Source organism: Phocoena sinus, chromosome 1, assembly GCF_008692025.1.
Source record: "Phocoena sinus isolate mPhoSin1 chromosome 1, mPhoSin1.pri, whole genome shotgun sequence".
NCBI lineage: Eukaryota > Metazoa > Chordata > Mammalia > Artiodactyla > Phocoenidae > Phocoena > Phocoena sinus.
The window spans coordinates 118,857,731-118,876,125 of NC_045763.1; the positions used below are offsets into that span (position 1 = coordinate 118,857,731).

Here is an 18,395-nt window from a genome sequence, read left to right on the forward strand (position 1 = left end):
TCAAGAAAGAGTTCTTTCGATGTGGCGATCTGGGAACAATTCATGACTTTTGCCTGAGCAATGTCAGGGGCTGGGGTTGGGGGCCAGGAACTTGATAACTTTTGGTTGAAGACTGAGTAGAAATGAAATAGCGTTTTAATGAGTTACTACTCCTTTTAAGAATCTCTGTTATGCTTTCATAACAGAGAAAGCATAACAGAGGGGATCCACTCCTTTCCCCCTTCTTATCAGCACCTCAGTATCCCTGGGGGAAACCCCCACTGTGAGTCGTCCATAGAAAGTGGTAATTGCTTCTTACTACAGAAGCCAAAGGAGTCAGATCTCCCCTTCTGTCACCTTGGGCCCGTGTTATGGGCTAAATTGTGTCTCCCCTAAATTTATATGTTGAAGTCCTAATCCCCAGTACCTCAGAATGAAGCCATATTTTGAGATAGGGACTTTAAAGTTAAAATGAGGTCATTATGGTGGACCCTAACCCAGTATGACTGGTACAGTTATAACAAGAGGAGATTAGGACACAGACATGCACAGAAGGAAGACCATGTGAAGACACAAGAAGATGGCTATTGTGGACTTCCCTGGTGGTGCAGTGGTTAAAAATCCGCCTGTCAATGCAGGGGACACGGGTTCGGGCCCTGGTCGGGGAAGATCCCACATGCCTCGGAGCAACTGAGCCCGTGCACCACAACTACTGAACCCATGTGCCACAACTACTGAAACCCATGTGCTTAGAGCCTGTGCTCTGCAACAAGAGAAACCACCACAATAAGAAGCCCGCGTACTGCAACAAAGAGTAGCCCCTGCTCGCTGCAACTAGAGAAAGCCCATGTGCAGCAACGAAGACCCAATGCAGCCAAAAAAAAAAAAAAAAGATGGCTATCAGGAATTCCCTGGTTGTCCACTGGTTAAGAATCCATCTTGCAATGCAAGGGACACCGGTTCAATCCTTGGTCAGGGAACTAAGATCCCACATGCTGCAGGGCAACTAAGCCAGCGTGCCACAACTAGAGAGCCTGAGTGCCGCAACTACAGAGCCCATGTGCTCTGGAGCCCATGCGCTGCAGCGAAAGATCTTGTGTGCCGCAACTAAGACCCAATGAAGCCAAAAAATAAATAAATAAATATTTTTTAAAAAGATGGTTATCTATAAGCCAAGGAGAGAGGCCACAGGAAAATAAAACCCTGACAACACCTTGATCTCTGATTTCTAGCACCCAGAACTGTGGGAAAATAAATTTCTGTGGTTTAAGCTCCCCAGTCTGTGGTACTTTGTTATGGCAGCCTGAGTTGACTAATACAGAAAGCCAAAGAGCAGGCATGTGATCTAGGCTTGGCCAGTTTGTCTTTTCTGGGATGTTGAATTCTGAATAGTTGAGACTTATTCACTCATAAGCAAGATTCACTTAGAAGAGAGGGAGATGGTTGGGTCCCATTCACCACAACAGTGGGATAAGCTGGTCTACCTCCAGCTTCCCCCACCACGATAAATTCCTTTCTTTAAACTGAATATATCCAGAATCTGATACAGTTGCTTATTATCAAGAGCCCTGAGTGATACAGTAAGAAAGGAGAATTAGAAGATGGTACTTATGAACTTCCCTGTTGGCACAGTGGCTAAGAATCCACCTGCCAATGCAGGGGACCCAGGTTCGAGCACTGGTCCACGAAGATCTCACATTCCGCGGAGCAATTAAGCCCATGCGCCACAACTACTGAAGCCTGCGTGCCTACAGCCTGTGCTCAGCTACAAGAGAAGCCACCGCAATGAGAAGCCTGCACACCGCAATGAAGAGTAGCCCTGCTCGCCGCAACTAGAGAAAGCCTGCGTGCAGCAATGAAAACCCAACACAGCCAAAAATAAATAAATTGAAAAAAAAGAAGAAGATGGTAACTAGAGGGGGGTCAAGGAAAAAAGGGGAGATTTTGTTTTGTTTTAAGTAAAGATTTGAACTTGTTTACGGGTCTTTGGGAAGAAGTCAGCAGAGTGGGAGAAGTTGGATGCGTGATAAGGAAGGAATACCTGATGAAACAAGTGCAGATCCTAAAGACATGAGAATAGAACATGGGTGGAGAGTTGGCTCTGAACTGGGTATGGAACACCTCTCTCTCTGAGCTAAAAGCAGAAGGTGAGAAAGATGCACGTGCAAATTTATTTTCAGATATTGAATAACAACGTTAAAGTAGTTTGTATCTGCTAGCCTTGATTTTCTTGGGTAAGGAGTCGGTCATCTGTTGAGAAAGAGGGGGTGAAGGTGATGATAGTAGGGGGCTTAAGGATACCAGAGAAGGTTTAGAATGACCATTACAGTGAATAGGAGAAGGAGCTGACAGTTTACATGTAAAAGGATTGCCAAGCAATGCCACGGGCCCAGCAGAGGTTGAAGTTTATGGATTTGTAGCTAGGCCAATCCTCAGTGTTGGTAACTTTTCTTCAGTAGTTTTCAGGCCAACGACTGTCTGACTAGCTTGCCGAGAGCAGTCCTGAGCAGGAATGCAGGTAGATTATGCCACCTGTAGAACCTCCAAAGCGGTGCAATTGGATTGCGGAAATACTAGAATGAAGGCAGGTAGAAGTTCAGTGAAGTCATCCAAGACACAGAGTCAGGAGAGGGAGTGTATGAGGCAGGCTGGCCTGGTCGTCTTTGGCGTAGCCCAGGACGAGAATTCCAGCTATCAACTGCTGTGTAACAAACCATCCCAAAATTTAAAATAATAATCATTATGGTGTAAATTAACTATTTTATTGTTCTCATGGATTATATGGGTCAGGAATTCAGACAGGGCATGGTAGGGATGGCTTATAGCTGCTCCACTATATCTGGGGCCTCCCCTGGGAAGAATCAAACAGCTAGGGGCTAGTATCATCTGTAGGCTTTTTCATAAAAAAATGGGGGAAAACTGAGAAAGACAAAGGCGCTCGGAAAGTAAAAAATACTAAGAAAGATACCCAGGTTCACAGACACTGAATCTCAAACATTGATGGAAAATGCACACAGAATAAGACACACACACAGAGGTCTGGAAACAGATGTGAATATAGAAACACATAAAAGCAGTCAAGATGAGAGAACAACTCCAAAAATAGGAAGAGACAGACACAAGGGAAGAAAACTACAAGGAAATGAAATCGATTTTGTGGTGTAACCTTAAACCACTGCCTGTATTTTAGCAGTGGTCACTGAAATAATATAGCCTATTGACATGGAAGAGCTTTACAGAAATTTGATGTTATATGCAAATGCCCTACCTTGTTATCTCACATCAGAACACACTTAGACTCCTCGCAAACTTGCAGAATTTTAAGTTGGTGATGTGTTATGGTAAAGATACTGGTTGAGGTGGAAGGAAATCCAGGTTTTGGTTTCAGTCTGACAGAGTCCAGCTGTCAAGCCACTTCTCTTTCCTAAAGTTCTATTTCCTCATCTGTAAGTGAGGTAATTGAGCTAGAGTATGTCTAGTTCTTTCCATTTTAATATTCTATCATTTTGAATGCTGGCCTCCACTTGTAATTTCTAGGCATTGCAGAAAGTGAGGCAGGAAAGTCAGGGCCGAGCCCAAGGACAGCCTCCTCATGTATACGCATTAGGGAGAAGGCAAAGACACTTCCTTGTTTTGCACTTAATGAGGCCATGATGCATGGAGGAATGACTTCTAAAACAGGAACATTGTAGCATCTGAATGGGAAACTCTCACCATGAAAACCGAGGAGCATGCACAAAAAAAATGCACAGGTTGCCTCATGACCCTGTAGGAGCTTCCACCTGTGGGGCTCCCTCGACGAGTATGGAAAAATTTAAGGGAAAACAACTCTTAGAGTGCATGTACGGTGGCTTCAGGAGACAAGTGCACAGGACCAGGAGCTGATGCAACCTGGTGCATCCAGGCCACACTTCAACCCTCCCCTCAATGATTATTCCACCGTTAATCAAAAAGACCCCCACCCATTCAAAAACCTAAAAATAAGATTAAAAAGGAGATCAAAAATTCTGCGGGGCTGGCCTCACTTGGGAGGACGCCCACACTCTTCTTTTCTGAGTGTGTAAAACTTTCGCTTCTGCCCTAAATAAACTGCTTCTTTGTTCTCCTTGCTACTCAGTCTCTGTGTGTTTTTCTTTGTGTTACGTGTTCCTTGCCCACATTCTTTTGGATGAGCTGAACAAGATCCTGGACTTTTTGATAAAGCTTTTTCGGTATCAAAAGTCGTAAACTTTGTCTTTTGAAAATCCTAATGAAGGCCACTGGGCTATTTTTGAGAGTCCAAGGAATTTTCTAACAGAGCTAGCAAATTAATAGCTCTAAGATTTAAAAGTTAATTATAAAAATTGAACTCATGCTTTCTCTTCCATGCAAACCAGATAAACCTACTAGAAAAATAAAAGTGACACTGAAAAGAAACCTTAATTTTGAAAGGGAAATGGAAATTTTGTTTTGGTTTTTCATTAGTGCTATCCCTTCATCAGTGGGAATGTGAGCAGAGCTCAGAACCATTCCTAGAGATTCAGTCCTTGTTCCTCTCACCTATATTTTGTGTTGGTGCTTTAAACAATTTTTTTGGAAAATACACACATTATCTATAATATATTCTTCTAATTCAGAAGTAAATAAAGTAAAAATGACAGTGATACCTCTCTCCCCCAATTTCACTCCCCTCTTCAAGGATAACCACTGAGAAATTTGTTGTCCTTCCAGAACTTTCCCTGTACATTCATATTCATGTAAACACACATCTACCCTTACATATTTATATTTTGTTCATTTTTGTTGTTATTGTTTACATATCACATGACATAATTATTCTGTAACTTGCTTTCTTACAATTCCACATACACACAGGCACACAAATGCACACACCACTCAATATTTTCCCTTTTTTTTTTTTTTTTGGCCGTGCAGCTTGTGGGATCTTAGTTCCTAGACCAGGGATTGAACCCGGGCCCCGGCAGTGAAAGCTTGGAGTCCTAACCACTGTGAGACAGGCTGGGACTTGGGACATTTTGCTGCAGTGCTGCAAGGCTTGCACCTGGACACACCTCTCCTCAAGCAACAAAATACAAAGAAACTGTATGGGACTAAAAATAACTGTGCAGGCACAGTTGGCACAAATTCTGGACCCAAAAGATACAAAGAGGCCAAAAAACCCAACTGCAACTTTTGAAGAGCTTGGAGCAAAAACAGGGTGTCCTGAGCGAAAGCAGGGTACTGAGCATGCTCCCTGCACACAACCCCACCTAAGAGGTGGGCAAAACACCTAAGCCACCCCTCTGTTCCGACCCCCTGGACACACCCCTACCCTTACCCCACATAAGGAACAAGCTTGCCTCCCTCAGTGAGTGACCAAACAAGGGAGCTTGTTGTTTGTTCCTGCTACCCACTGCTGCAGCAGGGGCCCCAATAAAGCCTGGCCTGAATTTCTTGTCTGGTCTCTAGTCAATTTCTATTGATTGGGAAAGGTCAAGAACCCTGGTTGGTAACATATTTTGTGGCATGCAATGAGAGGGGGGAGAGGATCTGGGCCCCTCCAGGACCATGAACACAGCTTCCCTGTGGGTGACAAGCGGCCACCTGAACCTCTTGTTTCAGCATCACTGCATTTGGTAAGTCTACCTTCCTGGCCCCTGGTGGCCTCAGTACCCTCATTCAAGCAACGCTTTCCCCCTCCTCTTTGTTCTTTTTCCCCCTCCCATTTTCCCTCTCCTGATCTCTCTCTACTTCTCTCTGTCCTCTCCTCTCTCTGTCCTCTCTTACTTCTGTCCTCTCCTTCTGAGAGAGTGGACATAGGACAGCTACAGTGTCACTCCTCTCAGCTTGTGAGACCATGCTCCCTCTGACCAGCAACGGAGGACAAGCAGAGATGGGAGAGGCTCGCCTCATACCATGCAGACCTTGGTCCAGCGGCCTCTCCCTGACCAGAGATCTATGAGCGTGATAGAGGTTGAAACCTCATCTCATGTAGTGGTTGGAAGTCCGATTGTCCCAGTATTCTCCCTTCTATTTTCCTGCCGCCAAGAGAAGTCCCATTGGGAACGGGCCGAAGTGGCAGATTTCTATATACTGGGGTACGTGTGGGTGAGAGTCCCACCTGTGGGTCGGGGACCCACAGACTGATCTCGGAGGGACATCGGTGAGCGGTCCTGAAGAGACATCTTAGTTCCCTGCCCAGGAATTGAATCTGAGTAGCCTGGATGAAAACCAGGAATCCTAACTGCTAGGCCACCAGGGGCTAGAGGTTAAAAGTGAAGTGGCCCTGGCTCTTTCCCCAATTTGAAAGCAAGAATGTTTCAAGGAGGCAAAAACTGTTAAAACAGGTACAAAGTTTATTATTAAAGACACAGCACAAGGAATGGGAGAGCACACAGAGAAGCAGTTTGTTTATCTAAGACAGAAGCAAGGCAGAAATACACGCCCAGAGAGAAAGGGTATGGGCGTCCTCTGTAAGGAGGAGCACAGTAAAGAGGTGATTTAAATCCCTTGTATAGGACAGTTCTTCTGGGTCTCCGTTTACCTTTGGCCAATTATCTCGTTTCTTTTTTCACAACTGACTGGTCCCAGGACCCTCCCCAACATGCATGCCCAACTTTTTGCTAAGATGGATCCCACCCCAGAGGCGTGTGGGTGCATGTCCACACTTATGGGGTGGTGCCCCCTCCATTTTTGACCCCCAAGGAGCCTTCCTGCACATGTGCAGACAGGGAGGTTTTTCTTGACCTCAGGAGTGGGCACCTTATCTCTTTACTTCAGCAGAGCTCAGCTCTGCCACTGGCTTTGTCCTTGGAGTGTCTGGGTGAGAACAAAGCTTCAGTTTTACTCCATGTGACAAACACCAGCTGTCCGGCCCAGGTGCCCATCCATCTCGTACAAGACAACGTACAAATTGTATGCATGGGTGAGAGTCCCACCTGTGGGTTGCAGTCCTGCAGACGACGTACAACTGGCTGGTTTCTGGGCTTGATCACCCCAGTGGGCGGTAGGCAGTGTACAGGGTGCTGCCTCCTTCACTGGCCCTTTCTGGAAGCACACAGGTTGGTGCCTGAAGAGACACCAGCAGGGGGCAGGTTGAAAAGGCAATCTCTCTTTCTGTCTCTTTCTCTTTTTCAGTCTTTTCTGTCCCTCCTCCCTTTACCTCTCCCTTGGTCTTCACACCTGCACCCCCGTCCCCTTTATCTTGAAAACTTCTTGTTTGTGTCTTTTAAGTTTTTTCTTTTTAAAAAATTTTTTATTTATTCATTTATTTACTGGCTGCGTTGGGTCTTCGTTGCTGCACGCGGGCTTCCTCTAGTTGCGGCGAGCAGGGGCTACTCTTCGTTGTGGTGCGTGGGCTTCTCACTGCGGTGGCTTCTCTTGTTGCGGAGGGCAGGCTCTAGGCGCACGGGCTTCAGTAGTTGTGGCATGCAGGCTCAGTAGTTGTGGCTCGCGGGCTCCAGAGCGCAGGCTCAGTAGTTGTGGTGCATGGGCTTATTTGCTCTGTGGCATGTGGGATCTTCCGGACCAGGGCTCGAACCCGGGTCCCCTGCATTGGCAGGTGGATTCTTAACCACTGCACCAGCAGGGAAGTCTGAGCTGGTTATTTCTGAATGGAAAGAATAAGGGACAAAATATGGGTACAGAAAGTTATAGAAGGTTTGCGGAAGGGGAACATTGAGAAAAGAATTTTGTATGTAGTCAGAGTCTTCTAAGGTTGCATTAAATTTAATTAGGTAAATGGATTTTACTGAGAGTAGGCTGATACAGGACTGGATTTGGTTTTTCTCTCTCATAAGAGAACAAAGTTTTCCTGGAATACTTTTGATAGCAGATTATATGAGTTTCTCTGCCTTTAAGTGATCTGTGTTTACTTTTGATATTGTTTTCCCCACATAAGCTCAAGGAATAATGGTTTCACAGCGACCTGTGATTCTTTCTGACCAGGTGTTCTAAAAGTTTTTCAAGTTTTTGACAGACTTCCCAAATATCAAATTCTAATTGAAATTCTCTTGACTTCCAGTTAACTTTGGGGCGCTTCAGGGGATCCCTGGAACATCCCAAAGAGAGATCCTAAACGAATTGGGTTAATCTGTAAGGAGAGGTTTGGCAGGTTCTCAGAGAACCCTGACAAGTTTAGGGATGAATTTATCACGCTGGGGTTGACATTCTCTCTCACCTGGCAGGACATCACAGATGTTCTGGCCCACTGTTGCACCCTGGATGAAAAGGAGCGTATACTGAGAAAGGCCAGGGAACACGCAGATGGCCTGCTGGCCACCAATCCACGCCACCAAATTTATCGGGTGGGGATGCAATCCCAGAACATGACCCACGCTGGGACTATGAAGATCGTGTAGGCCAGGCTAGGATGAGACATTATATTACTTGTCTGTCAGAAGGAATGAAAAGGTGTATGGTGAAGCCTGTAAATGATGATAAGGTCCGAGAGGAAAAAGATGAAGACCCGGCAGTCTTCCTGAGCTGGGTGACAGAGGCATTCAGGAAGTACACCAATACAGACCCTAAGACCGCAGAAGGGAGGACATTATTGGCCATGCATATTATCACCCAGGCTACTCCTGATATCTGGAGAAAATGCAAAAACTTGAGGCTGGGCCCCAAGCCCCGTTGTCAACCTTGGTAGAGCAGGCCTTCATGGTCTATAACAACTGAGGCTTAATGGAGGTGGCCAATAAGGATAAGAGGCTAATAAAACGCAGCCTTTGGCTGCTCTGATTCACCCACCACCTCGAGGGGACCTGGAGGGCTGAGAAGGCTGGACAGACCACCAAGAAGCTGCCTGGCCCGAACCAGTGTGACTTTTATCAGAAGGGGGGCACTGGAAAGGGGGAACGTCCTGAGCACCCTCCTGTGGGATGCCCGAGCGGCAACCCCAGCAGGTCCCAGTTCCTTGCGAATCTCTCGGATAAGAGATGCCGGCACGCTGACTGATAAGGCCTGAGTGCCTGCCAGCCTCCAGATCCCACTCGATCCATCCTCATTACTCCAGCGGAGCCTCGGGTCACCCTTGATGTGGCAGGTAGGAGAAATGAATTTCTTGTAGGCACTGGAGGCACCTGCTCTGTTCTGACTTGGCCAGCCTGCCCCCTCTCCAACCGGGACTGTGCTGTGACAGGAGTTGATGGACAGCCAAAGGTGAGGTGATTTACGTCTCCCCTTGCCTGCAGAATCAGGTCCATTATTATTACTCACTCCCTTTTGTATATGCCAGAATGCCCTGTCCCTCTCCTGGGGAGAGATTTGTTATATAAGTTAGGAGCTACTATATTCTTAGGACAGGGTGAAGCCCAAGGACATAAATAATTCAAACAGAGAATGTGTCTATTAGTAGCCCCAGATGACCCACCTGTTGGTCATCAAAATATTCCCCAAGACATCCCCCAAGGAATTAGAGAATGGGTAGATCCTACAGTTTGGTATATCTCGGTGCCAGGAAGGGCAAAATGTGTTCCCCCTATAAAAATAAGGTTAAACCTGGGGAAAATACCCCTGGAAGAGACGATATCCTTGTCCTTTAAAGCCTGAGGCCCTGAGGGGAATCCAACCGCTGCTCAGCAGGTCCTAAAACACGGACTCATTAGGCCCTGCCAATCCCCTTGCAGCACCCTGATCCTCCCTGTTCAGAAGCCTAACGGGGAGTATTGGTTTGTGCAAGAATTATGAGCAGTGAATGAGGCAGTCACCTCTATTCACCCACTGGTGCCAAATCCATATACCCCCCTCACCCAAGTGCCAGGGAGTGCTCAGTATTTCTCTGTTTTGGACCTCAAAGATGCATTTTTCTGTATTCTCCTACATCCAGACTCTCAATACCTTCTTGCCTTTGAATGGAGGGACCCTGACACCCCGGAGGCTACCCAGTATACCCGGACAGTGCTTCTGCAGGGTTTTCGGGACAGCCCCCATCTTTTTGGAAATGCGTTAGCAAGGGAACTGAGGGAACTGAGCCTTGAGAACGGGACTCTCCTACAATATGTTGATGATTTATTCATAAGTAGTGAGACCAAACAAGATTCAGATCAAAATACTGTTAGGGTCCTAAATTTTCTGGCAAAAAGGGGATATGAAGTGTCTCCAAACAAGGCTCAGATCTCACAGCAACAGGTTCAATGTTTAGGATGTTTTGACCCTAGGGGCACGAGCCCTGGCCATAGATCAAAAAACAACAGTTAGTGCTTTACCATCTCCAACCACAAAGAGGCAACTCCGAGGCTTCTTGGGATGGCTGGTTTCTGTCATATCTGGGTTCCAAATTATGGCCTTAGAGCAAAACCCCTATATGAGGCTCTAAAGGGAGGAGAAAGGGAACCCCTTCCATGGAATAGGGACCACCAGCAGGCCTTTGAGATTCTAAAGACTGAGGTGAGTAGAGCACCTGCACTGGGGCTTCCAAATTTGGACAAGCCCTCCACCCTATATGTTCGTGAGAAGTCAGGGATAGCACTAGGAGTCCTGACCGAAAAGCTGGGACCGGATCAGAGACCAGTGGCTTACTTTTCAAAACAACTGGACTCAGTGGGGCTGGGATGGCCAAGCTGCCTTAGGGCAGTAGCAGCCACAGCCCTGTTGGTTAATGACGCTTCCAAGCTCACTCTGGGACAACACTTAGATGTGTTAAGCCCTCATCAGGTACAATCTGTGCTGGAAGTCAAAGGACATCATTGGTTGACTGGAGGAAGGTTAACAAGATATCAGGCCCTTGTAACAGATGCCCCCGACATTACCTTAAAGGGGTGCCAAACCCTGAATCCAGCAGCTCTGCTTCCAGCAGTCGAGAGTGGAGACTTGCAGCCTCAGTGCATGGAGACCGTAGAACAGACTTACTCCAGCAGGCCTGATCTTCTAGATGAGCCTCTTGACAGCCCTGAGGTCAGATGGTTTACTGATGGGAGCAGTTTTGTAGAAATGGGAACCCGATAGGCAAGGTATGCCATAGCTAGTCTAGATGAAGTCATAGAAGCCAAGGCCCTGTCACCCCAGCCATCAGCCCAGAAGGCTGAACTAATTGCATTAATGAGAGCTTTGCAATTAGGGAAGGATAAGAAATTAAATATCTTTACTGACTCTAAGTATGGGTTCCACATGCTACAGGCTCACGCTGCCATTTGGAAAGAAAGAAGAATGTTAACTGCTAAAAGTTCCCCGTAAAACTTAAAGATTTGATTCTGGCTCTTTTAGAAGCAGTGCAGCTTCTGACCTAGGTAGCAGTAGTCCGCTGTAGGGGCCATCAGAGGGATGGATCTTTTGTGAACCAAGGGAACAGCAAAGCTGATCAAATAGCAAAACAGGCAGCTCGACTGCAGGAACCCGAACAAGTTATGGCTCTACTGACTGGCCCTCCTGAACTCCCTAGCCTTCTCCAGTATTCCCCTCAGGAACAAGAAAATGCTGAGAAATGGGGCTATGAGAAGGGAAGCACAGGCTTGTATAAAAAGGAGGCTAAGATTCTAATCCCTGAGGCCCAACAATGGAAACTCACTAAGAGCTTACATGATGCCACCCACTATGGGAGGATGCGCTATGGGACTTGATGCAAAAGGCTTTTTCAGGGACGGGGCTTAAAAGAACAGAAAAACAAGTAATGCTTGCCTGTGATTTATGTGCCCGTAATAACCCACAGACCCATCCAATTCCCCTTCCGTTACTCAAGCCAATCCACACCGAGGGACATATCCAGGGGAAGACTGGCAGTTAGATTTCACCCAAATGCCCCCACGATCAGGATATAAATATCTTCTTGTGTTTGTTGATACTTTCACAGGATGGGTTGAAGCCTTCCCCACCCGATCTGAAAAGGCTATGGAAGTCTGTAAATCCCTTTTAAAGGAAATAATTCCTTGGTTTGGACTTCCAAAGTCCTTCCAGAGCGATAACGGGCCCTCTTTTATAGCCAAAATCACCCAGGGACTCACAAAGGCCCTAGGGATAGGATCTATGAGCTACACACCTCTCGGCACCCCCAGTCTTCAGGGAAGGTAGAGAAAATGAATCATACTTTAAAGAAAACCTTAGCAAAGCTCTGCCAAAAAACTCATGAACCCTGGACCAACCCCGAGGAGTGGTCTGAGGCTTAGCCCATTTAAAATGACCGATGGGAGGCCTTTTCTTACTACTGACATTCTACTAGATGAGGAAGTGAACCAGGCCCTGAGATATATTCTTAATCTAGGACAAGTTCAGAAGGCAATCCAGGATTATGCCCACAAGGCACTGTCAGCTCCCACTAAAACTACAGAGGAAGGAACAGTTCCTTCACAAATAAACCCTGGGGACCAAGTTCTTCTTAACACCTGGAAAGAGGGGTCCCCTTGAAGACCAACTATTGCCAAAATGGAAGGGCCCCTATAAAGTAACTTTAACCACCCCCACTGCTGTCAGACTGCAAGAGATATCTAGTTGGGTACATTTGTCCAGACTAAAGCTTTTACCTGCAGAAACCCCTCAGGTCACAACAGAACAATACACCTGTGAGCCCGTGGAAGATCTGAGATACATATTCAAAAGACAAGCACCATCAACAGGTAAGTAAAATGATGTAGTGGGTTGGCTCCTATGTGAAGCCTTAATGAGACTTGGGACCTGTCTTGCTTCCTTGGCTTATGTGGTTCTTGACGACCGTCTGGACCTTGATTACCTTCTGGCCGAACAAGGCAGAATGGCTTCATGATTTTGCCTCCCTTGTCTGGCCAGCAGTTAAGGAAGCCCAAAGTTAACCCTGGTTCCCTCCCTTACTAGGCGCTTTAATGGCTGTCAATGTTCTTCTTCTTTTTAGCCCTTGTTTGTTTAACCTTTTGGTTAAGTTTGTGTCATTTAGCCTCCAACAGTTTGAAGTAAGGCTCATGATAGCTCAAGGAATTCAGCCCATTCCAGCGGAAAGTGGCCCAGGTCCCTACAGGTCCTTGGAACAGTCAGTGAGGGACTTCTACACCTCTAGGGTAGGCTAAGGGCTGTGGCCCCTGTCCAGCAGGAAGAAGTTTCAGAAGAAGACAACTCTGGCCCCTTACTCCTTAAGAATAAGGGTGTAGGGCTTCCCTGGTGGCGCAGTGGTTGAGAGTCCGCCTGCCGATGCAGGGGACACGGGTTCGTGCCCCGGTTCGGGAGGATCCCACGTGCCGCGGAGCAGCTGGGCCCGTGAGCCATGGCCTGTGCTCCGCAACGAGAGAGGCCACAGCAGTGAGAGGTCCGCATACTGAAAAAAAAAAAAAAAAAAAAAAAGAATAAGGGTGTAGAATCTCTCAGGGGGGAATGAGACAGGCTGGGACCTGGGACCTTTGCTGCAGTGCTGCAATGCTTGCACCTGGACACACCTCTCGTCAAGCAACAAAATACAAAGAAACTGTAACATGGGATTAAAAATAACTATGTGCATGCACAATTGGGGCAAATTCTGGACCCAAAATGTACAAAGAGACCAGAAAGTCCAACTGCCACTTTTGAAGAGCCTGGAACAAAAACAGGGTACTGAGCACGCTCCTTGCACACAACACCACCTAGAAGGTGGGCGAAACACCTAAGCCACCCCCTTGGCCTGACCCCTGGATGCACCCCTACCCTCCCCCCATGTAAGGAACAAGCTCGCCCCCACTTGGGCTTTGTCCTTGCTCCCTCCTGCTGCAACAGGGGCCCCAATTAAGCCTTGCCTGAATTTCTTGTCTGGCCTCTAATTTCTATTGATTGGGGAAGGCAAGAACCCTGGTTGGTAACAAATGGACGGCCAGGAAATTCCCTCACTTTTTTTTTTTTTTTTGGCTGCGTCCGGTCTTAGTTGCAGCACGTGGGCTTCTCTCTAGTTGTGGCATGCGGGTTTTCTCTCTCTAGTTGTGGCACGTGGGCTCCAGGGCACCTGGGCTCTGTAGTTTGCGGCACATGGGCTCTCTCATTGAGGCACGCGAGCTCAGTAGTTGTGGTGCGTGGGCTTAGTCGCCCCACAGCATGTGGGATCTTAGTTCCCTGACCAGGGATCGAACCCACGTCCCCTGCATTGGAAGGAGGATTCTTTACCCCTGGACCACCGCGGAAGTCCCTCCCTCACACTTTTTAATTGAAGAAAACGTACTAAAAAATATGTATTTTTGAGGAGTGTGTGGAAAGGAAGAGACAGTATTACTCCATGGACTTTCTTGTATCCTTAAGAGACTCATTATCAACACTAGAACAGGGCTTTCTCCTGTACAGACCTTGCCTACTTCTCCCTTTCTTCCGGGCTGACAGAACCTGATTTTGTTCAGATATATGGTGGCCATGAGCTTTAGAGGAGGCTAGACCTTTTCCTAACCCCAGGAGGTGGTTTTTGGTTAGTCTAAGTCAGTGGTTCTCATATTTGAGCTGCATTAGAGTCATCTGGAGGACTTGTTAAAACACAAATAAGTGGGCCCCCCGTCAGATTTTCTGATTCTGGTGGGGCCCCAGAATTAACATTTCTAACAGATTATGATGTTAATACTGCTGGTCACACTTTGAGAATCAATTCCCTTGCCAGTGATTGACTTAGGACTGAACATGTAATACAGCTCTAGACAATGAACCCTCAGAGGCAATCTGCTTGGGGGGGATTCTGGGGCATAAGAAGTAATAAATTCTCTGTCAGTCTTTGAAGATGGTGATGTTTAAGGATGTGATGCTGGGAGCTGCTGCAGCCATGTTGCTTACATGAGGGAAGTGGCTAACATGCTAATGATAGCAAGACAAAGAGAAAAATTTGGGTGACTGGTAACATTATTGAGTTATAGATTAACCAACCCTCGAACTGCCCTATCTTCAGACAACTTGATATGTGACATAGAAAAATATTTCTTGTTTAAGTCATCTGAGAGCAATTTCCTGGTACTTGCTGCAGAAAGTCACCTAACTGATACATATACCTCTCTCAGTGCCCAGGGAGACTCCAGGTGATTTAGTTGCAGAGTGATTTACCTAAAGTTAGATTTTGGATATTTTTAGGTTTTTTCTAATTTTCAATAGTGCTGCAAAGAACAACAGTTTTTCTTTTTCTTTTTTAAAAAAATATTTTGGCATTTTCCCAAAGGCCATTTTCCCAGAAGTGAAATTACGATGTCATAGGCATGCATATTTCTTAGCTTTTGATAGTATTTCCACATTTCTTTCCAAAACAATTGTTTTAGTTTACACCGCATTCAGAAATCTGTGAGAGGGACTTGCCTGGTGGTGCAGTGGTTAAGAATCTGCCTGCCAACGCAGGGGACACGGGTTCAAGCCCTGGTTCAGGAAGATCCCACATGCCGCGGAGCAACTAAGCCTGTGCGCCACAACTACTGAGCCTGCGCTCTAGAGCCCACGAGCCACAACTACTGAAGTCCACGCACCTAGAGCCCATGTTCCACAACAAGAGAAGCCACTGCAAAGAGAAGGCCACGCACCACTATGACGAGTAGCTCCTGTTCACCGCAACTAGAGAAAGCCCACATGCAGCAAAGAAAACCCAACGCAGCCAAAAAATAAATCAATGAGAATCCACTTAATCACGTTCTTTTTCTTAATCTTAAGCAATTAATAGATGAAAAATGGGGTCTCGTCATTTTAGCTTGCATTTCTTTGATTTCTAGTGTGTCTGAACATTAGTCTGGTTGCAGCTTATAAAGAGGTTGGAGGGAGTAAGACTGCAAGTAGAAAGATGAGTTAGGCTCTTGCAATAGTCCTGGTGGCAGATGAAGATGGCTTGGGACCAAGGTAATGGTAGTCGGGTTTGGATATTTAGCAAGGAGAACTGGCAAACTTGGATGTGGGTTACGAAAGAGAGTAAGGAAATCACAATGATACCTAGATTTCTGGCTTAGGAGGTGCCATTCCTTGAAGTGGGAAATATGATGAGAAGTTTAGGTGTGATGGAGTGGGGAGATATAAGTTCAGGTTTGGCTATTCTGAGTTTGAGGTGCCTATGGGACATGCCAGTGGAGTGGTCAGGATCAGTTGGATATCTGGAAGGAGAAGTATGGGCTAGAACTAGAGACAGGGCCTCGAGCTGAACTGTGCTTTAGGAAATTAACTGGAAGCCATAGAAGTGATTCCTTTATTTGCTAAAGCCTTGAGGTAGGTCTATTTCCAGTGACAAGATGATCATTTTGAATCACTTAGAACCTCATTTATAGTTCTTCAAATATTCGTATCAAATATTTCCTTGCTGCTGAGCAGGGCAGTTTCAGCCCTCCCAAGGAACAGTTTCCAGCAACTCTCAGCATGTTTGGCTTAAGACAGTGTTTCTACCCTCCTGAATCTTTACCCTTGCTGGAGACCATGCATTTGATACGGTTAGACAGCAAGGCAGCCCTGATGGGGAGCTTCTAAGCCATTTGAGTAGCAGACCCTAGATGTTGAGATCTAATTCCTAGTTTTCTACTCCCGCTTCAAATTGTGCCCTTACCACTAAGGGCCTAAAGCCAGAGTGCAAGTGAATGAAAGCAAGACGTTGATGCCATTGTCTGAGGTCAAGCGTCACTCAAGCAACAAGAGCAGAGCAGGTGGCTTAAAAAAGAGCATCCCCAGGTTCTCCTTGCTCCTGAACCTGACTCCCACTACCCTAGCCCATTAGCTGGCTGCTTCTTATGTTAAACCACTCAAATCTTTCTTTAGCTTTTTTTTGAAAACTGGGTATTTCGTCCTGCAGAGGAGACTCACATTATCCACTTTGTCTCAAAAGAGGGCAGTAGAGGGCAGCAAAGAGCTTGCTTTTGTAAGCCGAGACAAAAATAAAACAAGTCAGTCTACAACATTATCCCAACGTCAAGGTACCCAAAATACGGCACAACATGCTTCATGTATTCATGAATGGGAGAGATCTTCGTGGAGGCAGGGCCACTGCTGGAGAGCCAGCAGAACTTAGGTGACTCCTCTTGCAAACAAGAGTTTAGCTATGTGCAACTTATGGTTTTATGGAGAAGGAGTCTGGTCTTGAGGAAGGAGCACCAATTGGCAAAATAGCTCTGTTCACAGAAAACAGCATGGGAGAACATATGGCAACACATGGCAAATTGGGGGAACGGCAAGGAATTTGGTATTGGTGGAACATAGGATTGGGGTGGGGATGGCAGTGAACGGTGCACAGATGTTATGTGCCATCCTGAAGGGGTTAGATGTCACCTTAAAGGGCTGAACATCATTCTGAAGGCGATGGGAAGTCACTGAAGGATTTTGAGCAGAGCAGTGACCTGATTTGTTAGGCAATTTTGGTTTTCAGTTTTTGGTTTTTGTTTTTTTAATATTCATTTATTTATTTGGCTGTGCCAGGTCTTAGTTGCAGCAGGCGGTATCTTTTGGTGCGGGTTGAGGGATCTTCCCCTTCTTCCCCTCTAGGGTCTTTGGCTAACCTAATTATTAAATTGACATAAGACACATTAACAGGGGAAAAATAAATTTAATTTTGTACATTCATATGTGTGTATGGGAGCTCCACTAAGATATGAGACTCAAAGAAGTAATCAGAGCAGGAAGCTTTTATACCTTTCAGACAATGAAACAACAATTTTGTGAAGAATTGACAAGGGGGACGTTGTTGGGCTATGGGTAGTAAATGGTGAAGAATAAATAAGGTTTTCTTTTGTTTTTAATCAATTTATTTATTTATTTTTGGCTGAGTTGGGTCATACAACATCCCTCTCTTAGTTGAGAACCACTGGTCGAGTAGAAGCTATGTGTGTGGGTAAAATCATTTAGAAGAGTTGAGAAATATACAAGATCATGTTTCCCAATTTTAAAAAGTTTATTCTCAACCCTTTTAAACATAAAATTTTTCATCTTCCTTTAATTTTTTCTTAAGTTTCAAAATTGATTTGTCAAATTGCAAGTATAAAATTGTATCTCAATGCTGAATAATCTTTTCAAACTACACCTCTACCTCTCTTTCCCCTTCCTATTCTGATATACCCCCTGGGGCAGTCTCTCCCCATTTAGAAAATCATTGGAGGAGAGAAAAGTACACTGAAGACAGAGAGATGAACAAGCACCAATATTTAATGGGTGGGTGAAGATAGAGGAGCATTCAGAGAAAGTAATGAGGCATCAGAGGGGCAGCAGAAGAACCCTGTCTTGATGAAAGAGATGCTGTACAACATCAAAGTATTTTGGCTCTGCAAACTGCAACGATACATTCTGCCACTGGGGTTCATAAGTTATTTCTTAGAGAAGCGAGAGGATTTTGAGTACTCCCTGGGCTTGGAATGAAGGGAGAGTCTTATGTGGCAGGACCCAAGGCAACATCTAGGACAACTCATGGGAGGAAGCTTGGAGATTCAGAAAGGAAACATACTTCGTCTTCAAGGCAAGAGATAAGGAAGATTGCAGAGCAGCCCCCTGGAGCCTGAGGAGATGACCTAAAATTCTCATCTTGAAGGGAAGACTAGAAAACAAGGTCTAGACACCACTGAGGTTCCCACCTATTTTGGAAGGACATTGTTGTATGG

General features: G+C 45.9%; 1 protein-coding gene across 12 annotated transcripts in view; it reads left to right on the top strand.

Annotated features, from left to right (window-relative positions):
* Positions 1 to 5,387: 5,387 nt before the first annotated feature.
* The window catches only part of FCGR2B (Fc fragment of IgG receptor IIb), a 51,000-nt gene continuing 37,992 nt past the window's right edge, over positions 5,388 to 18,395 (top strand). For 2 of the 12 annotated variants that reach the window (XR_004351232.1, XR_004351231.1), the window contains exon 1: positions 5,403 to 5,594. Coding sequence is in view for 3 of the 12 variants with exons in the window: in XM_032641953.1 (XP_032497844.1) it covers positions 5,527 to 5,594 (68 nt within the window). In the remaining 9 variants the exon portion in view is untranslated. Of the gene's footprint in view, positions 5,595 to 9,025; positions 9,118 to 12,416; positions 12,504 to 18,395 lie in introns of those variants that run through there. The other 10 variants (XR_004351236.1, XR_004351234.1, XR_004351237.1 and 7 more) reach the window with 9 other exon arrangements.